The sequence below is a fragment of the Muntiacus reevesi genome, chromosome 6 (assembly GCF_963930625.1).
Source record: "Muntiacus reevesi chromosome 6, mMunRee1.1, whole genome shotgun sequence".
NCBI lineage: Eukaryota > Metazoa > Chordata > Mammalia > Artiodactyla > Cervidae > Muntiacus > Muntiacus reevesi.
This window is the reverse complement of record NC_089254.1, coordinates 49,708,797-49,715,234: the sequence shown is the minus strand read 5'-3', so window position 1 is coordinate 49,715,234 and position 6,438 is coordinate 49,708,797. Positions and strand designations below refer to the sequence as shown.

General features: G+C 34.9%; 1 protein-coding gene across 1 annotated transcript; it reads left to right on the top strand.

Annotated features, from left to right (window-relative positions):
• The first annotated feature begins 4,909 nt into the window (after positions 1 to 4,909).
• On the top strand, positions 4,910 to 6,193 carry LOC136170606 (HIG1 domain family member 1A, mitochondrial). The gene has a single exon (XM_065938944.1). The coding sequence runs from the start codon at positions 4,960 to 4,962 to the stop codon at positions 5,239 to 5,241; it is 282 nt and encodes a 93-aa protein (XP_065795016.1). The 5' UTR covers positions 4,910 to 4,959; the 3' UTR covers positions 5,242 to 6,193.
• Positions 6,194 to 6,438: the final 245 nt, after the last annotated feature.

Here is a 6,438-nt window from a genome sequence, read left to right as displayed (position 1 = left end):
AAAGTAAAAGAGGAGAGTGAAAAAGTTTGCTTAAAGCTCAACATTCAAAAAACAAAGATCATGACATCTGGTCCCATCACTTCACAGCAAAACAATGGAAACAGTGACAGACTTTATTTTCTTGGGCTCCAAAGTCACTGCAGATGGTGACTGCAGCCATGAAATAAAAAGACATTTGCTCCTTAGAAGAAAAGCTGTGACCAACCTAGACAGCATATTTCAAAAGCAGAGACGTTACTTCGCCAACAAAGGTCGGTCTAGTCAAAGCTATGGTTTTTCCAGTAACCATATATGGATGTGAGAGTTGGACTATAAAGAAAGCTCAGCGGCAAAGAATTGATGCTTTTGAACTGTGGTGTTGGAGAAGACTCTTGAGAGTCCCTTGGACAGCAAGGAGATCCAACTAGTCCATCCTAAGGGAGATCAGTCCTGGGTGTTCATTGGAAGGACTGATGTTGAAGCTGAAACTCCAATACTTTGGCCATCTGATGCAAAAACTGACTCATTTGAAAAGACCCTGATGCTGGGAAAGATTGAAGGTGGGAGGAGAAGGGGATGACAGAGGATGAGATGATTGGATGGCATCACTGACTCAATGGACATGAGTTTGAGTAAACTTTGGGAGTTGGTGATGCACAGGGAGGCCTGGCATGCTGCAGTCCATGGGGTCACAAAGAGTCAGACACGACTGAGCAACTGAACTGAACTGAACTGAACACAAGGCAATGGTGAAAGAGATTCCACATGATTGTTATATATCAGGTATAAAATACTACTAGACTGTACCAGAGAATATCAGGCTTCTCCAAAAAAAGATGAAATTGATAGTATGTGAACATCTTGAAGGAAGATACAACACTGGGAAGTTTTGGCACTAAATTAGTTACAAATGCATAAAATCATTTAAGGAGGAATGAAAGTGATAAGTCTAGGAAGAACAGAACATTGAATTAAAAAAAATTAATCATGATTTACCATATTGCTCAGTTCTGAATAGCATTTACATGGTCATAATAATGCAAACACATAATATTGATCTAATGTAAATAATAGCATAATCATTAAGGGAAATGAGCGATGAGAAGCTGGGAAGATTTTGTATGCATTATCCATCACAGACTTTATTATAACACATTCACTTACTAGAGCATGAATTATAAAATGATTCTCAAACCAAAGGATATTTCACCATTTGCAATCGCCACAGTCTCCTTTACCTACTGTATGATAGTGGCTAATACAAAAGCGTCTATACATATATGCACACTTAGACATAGTTTCGATGTGGCTGATGTTCCACTAGGAACATAAGATTATCATCTGTAGAACTGAGACATAACAGACCACACCAAGTTATAGCGTCATCTTAAAGAGAGAAAATGCCTTCCCAGCTAGCTAAAGAAAATTAAATGCGACCTTATTGAGGTTATTATCTTACCTAAAGAAAGCTTACATTTTAAACTAAAGGAGCTCTGCTCAGCAAAGAGAGCCAAGTAAAATTAGAATCTTCCTGGTGAATGCTGGCAAGATCTATTCAAGGACTATCCAAGGAAGATGTCCCATTTACACAACACAGCCTGAGGGCCCGGCTGGCTCTTCTGTCCCTATCGAGGAAATTAATTTACCCATCTTTCATTACCTGCTGGCATTAGACATTTGAATCACTTAACCAATCCCCCTTTATTCTGATAGGCTTATCACAAAAGCTATAAAAATCATAGGCAACTCATCAGAGGACACAAATGTATTTTATACCCTTGCTAGTCGCATTTCTTATTGAAAATTACTACAGTTTGCAATGCTTCTTTAGATCTAGGTTAAAATAGATTCCTCCCTAAGGGATTAGTCAATATTTAATATGCTAGAAAATAAGACATTTTGTTAGTTTGTAATTCTGGTTTAGAGGAAATGAAATAGATCATGTTTTTATAACTGTCAGGGAGTATGTATATGAGATAAATCTGGAAAACTACACATATTCTACTTTTAAAATATTGAATTACATTTGAGAGTTTTTTTTCTCTGAGTTGTGATGATTCTGGGAAAAGTCTGAAATGCTTGAAAACTTTGAACATAGCTGGGGAAGTGTTAACTAGTTCAGATAAAGCAATTTAATCAAGTTGTAATTATTTTGTGTGGTGTTTAAAAAAATGCACTTAATTTTTTTTTTTAATATATGAAACTGAGTTTATAACATTGGTTATGACTACTGTATAAGCCTCTTCAGGAAGCTGAGTGGTAGCCTAGCAGTAATGAGACAATAATGCAATTTACAATTTACTAAATTGTTCCCTAGGCATAGTTTAAACAGTAGGTGTATATGATCCATTAAAGTCAATGTATGATTTATGTAAAGACCACAATTTATCTTCACTAAGAGGAGATTTCATGTGAAATATTGACAGTTTACCATTCCCTCATCTAAGAATCATTTGTACTAATGGGGAAAAAATTAACTGATATAATGAACTTTGTGATCAGTTTATGTAAATAAAATGTAAAATGTTGATTTCTCTATAAACATTTCTTAGATTCTAATTATTATTCTAATACAGAGTTTCATAAAGGGGAGAGTTAGAAGGATCTTTGGTACAGTCCCTCTAGTGCAGAAAGATAAAGTTGTAAAGCAAGAGGCAGGACCTCGGAAAGCTCTTTATCTTTTATCGCTTTTACTACTCAGGATTCCCTGATTTTCTACAAACTTTGATTTACTTGTTTTAATGATTAGGCAAGACCTGTTTTTCATGGATGTTTCTACGTATAATGAAGAGATGAGCCAATGATTTTCAAGTACTGATTGGAGAATGTCCATAATGTCTCTGATTTCTGCAAAAACACAATGGCACATTGAGTGAGATGAACATTCTTAGCTCTGGATTATGGAAGAGAAGGTGAAACAAGAAATGAGGACAACAAGAGAAATATGTAGAAACCTGCAGTCAGTTCACCAAGAACTTCAGATACCCATGACTACAACCATTCTTCTTGACTGATTTTCACATTGTATTGCTTGAAATGGGTGCACAGGGCAATTAATGACACATTGTTCTATCTCAACTGCTTTGAATGTTGCTACTTGCGTCTACTTTTTTGATCATATATTTGTTAACTAAGCAAATATTTATTAAGAGTAATTATGTACTAAGCATAGCTATTATTCCAAAACTCACTCTTAAATAACCTATCTTTAGTGAAAATGGACAGTGTCCTTGACTAAAATCCTTCTTCCACTAATATCACTTTCCTCCTCCACCTAATAATGTGTTTGGTCATTAACCTGCAACATTCAGTGCTGTCAAGCGGCTCTTTGGTAAATTAAACTCCCTGAGGGAGGAGGAAAGGGAGGAGCTCTCCTCTCATTTATAAAGTAGAATGCATTACTTACATCACCTAACTCCCTTGTTCACTGAAAATCTTGACCGAGGATTTTCTCCTCTCAAAAATTCTATCTTTCCAATTTATCTAAGATTCTTAAAAAAAGCATCAATCCATATAAATGTCCACTATGTGAGAATTTTTTTTCCTCTTTATTTTGAAAGGAAGTACTTAGTATCTCAAATGAATGTTTAATTGGCAGAATTGCAAGTAGTGTTGCCAAATTAAATTAAGATATCAAGCAAGACAGAAGCAATTACTTTTTTGTATTTTTGAAGGAGGTGGGGAAACAGAGTTCTCTGTTTCCCTTACATTGCATACCAGGATGATTAACTCTTTTCCCTATAAACCCAGCCCTGATCTCCCTAAACTAAGGCAGATAACTATTTCAACGTTGCTAAGCCTGGAAATACTTTGATTATTACCTTAAGAGCAACCTAAAAATGAGGATTCAGACAATCTGACTCTAACAACAGAAAAGGGTGGGAAAGTAATTTATGAGTGTATAATGTGGATGTATAAATAAACAGGAAGACAAAAAGCTGGAAAACATACCATCTGTGCCAAAGAAATAATTAAACCGAGTCTCCACTGGGCTTCCTTAGTGGCTCAGTGATAAAGAATCTATCTGCGAATGCAAGAGATGTGGGTTCAATTCCTGGGTCAGGAAGATCTGCTAGAAAAGGAAATGGCAACCCATTCCAGTATTCTTGCCTGGGAAATCCCAAGGAAAGAGGTGCCTGATGGGTTATAGTCCATGGGGTCACAAAGAATTGGACAGCACTTACTATTAAAAAAACCACCAACAAAATAACACAGAAAAGTCCTAATATTCCAAATATTATGTACAATATATAGTCACAGTTTTTTGAATAATTTGACTGGAAATTTTTGGAATAATTAACAGTGGGAGGAAAGTTGATTATATATGAACAGATCACCTGAAATAAAATTTTAATGATTATTTTAACACTACCAGAAAAGAATGCTTTACTTTCACAAGACTTAAATAATAAATCTAAAATGCAAAGGCAAAAAATACATCCTAAAGTCATAAAACAACTGCAGAAAATCTATTAGATATATCTTGTTCTTTAATTTATATTCAGGTTATTTAACAAGACTCCACTTTCTCATTTTTAAAAACATTTATATTTTCTAAGGATGTTTCTAAGAATAGGATATACTACACTTGAACATAGTAAAATAACATATGAATACAAACACAACAGGAAGATATAACAGAAATAAGAGCTCAGCTTTTAGACAATAGAAAAAATAGATACACATAATTCATTAATATTTGTTAAATTGGGGACTTGCACATATTATTTCTTTTATACTTGATTCTTGGCTACCAAGTTGAGCTCTCAGAAAGAGAGGTCATTTTAAAAATTCAATGAAATAGTACTTTGGTGTACTCTAGAGAAGATCAATAAAGCTGAAGTTGGTTATTTCAATAAATTAAAAGCCTAAGCATACAGACAAATCTCTGGCAAAACTGATCAAAAGAATAGGGCAAAAGTAGAGAATCCGGTAGGAACCTGAAACGTCTTGAAGTTATCCGAAGATTCTTCAATCACTATGTCAAGCGACACAGATATTTCTCTTTCTTCATATGATGAAGATCAGGGATCTAAACTTATCCGAAAAGCTAGAGAGGCACCATTTGTCCCCATTGGAATGGCAGGTTTTGCAGCAATTGTCGCATATGGATTATATAGATTGAAGAGCAGGGGAAATACTAAAATGTCTGTTCACCTGATCCACATGCGTGTGGCAGCCCAAGGCTTTGTTGTGGGAGCAATGACTCTTGGTATGGGCTATTCCCTGTATCAAGAATTCTGGGGAAAACCTAAACCTTAGAGGAGGAGATGCTGTCTTGGCCTTGTTGGTGGTGCTTGCTTTAGTTAGACATCTCATATTGAGGTTATATGTTTATGTGGAAAATAAATTGTTTGGGTGAGACAAGAACATGGTAATTTGAATACTGGCTTCCTTTCTTGCAGACTTGATTTGCCTGGTGACCAAGTTATTGGTGACTAGTTCACTAGCTAGGTCATTCAGGGGAGTCAGATCAGCACAAAAGAAACATGTCACTTTTAAATACACTTGATAGTGGTACCTGTCCACCTTCTTAAACCCTTCTGTTGAAATTAGTTCTAAAGAAGACAACATGCCAATCCTGAAAATGCTCCCAGTTGCTGCAGAATATCGTATGCTTTTGATGTAATGTAGGAATCCTATTTACCCAAGTCAATTTAACTTTCTGACTGCCTTGTGGACTGAGTACTGTTTTAAGGGCTGGTTGGCTCTTGAGGAACCCTTTCAGAACAGTGCATGGAATACAACATTATAAACCTCCCTGCAAGTCTGTGTGTTTTTACATCAAACCTAAAATGCTGGTAACAGAGCCACTTTGAAGTAGTATTTATTTTAGAATCATAGTTATAAACATGAGAGTAACTTAAATTGTAGATCCCTTTTAGCTCTTTTGTAATTGCAGAATTATATTTTGCTGCTGTTATATTAGAATAATTTTAAATTATTTTGAAACATGTATTTTAAGTGCTAATGCAAAGGTAAATGAAAAACACTTTATAAATGTGTGCAGTATGTTTATTTCCTCCAAAAGAATCATCAACTAAATAAAATGCCTATAATGGAAGTCATTGATGAGCAAGCTGGTTTGGTCAGACATTATACAAACTTTGGTATATCACAGAATGCTTTGTTGTACTTGTGAAATTCTCTTGTCTAACCTGAATTTACATTCCATGGTGATAACATGGTAAATGTAGTGTTATTAAAGTAAATGAACACACACAAAAAAAAAAAAAAAAGAATAGGGCAAAAGTAAATGGTATAATACATTGAGAGAGTGACATAATGATAGATAAAGAGACTAGGAAAGTAATGAGAGAAAGTTACAGAATATTATGACTCTAATTTTGAAAACAAAATTTGTAAATTCCTAAAAATATATGTCATCAGAATTGACTCAATAAGAAATGAAGAGGTCGAGTAATCCTATGCACATATTTGATGCACATTTCCTTCTTA

What these genes read in the sequence shown, in the direction of transcription:
- LOC136170606 (XM_065938944.1), top strand. Translation starts at nt 4,960, where the DNA reads ATGTCAAGCGACACAGATATTTCTCTTTCTTCATATGATGAAGATCAG.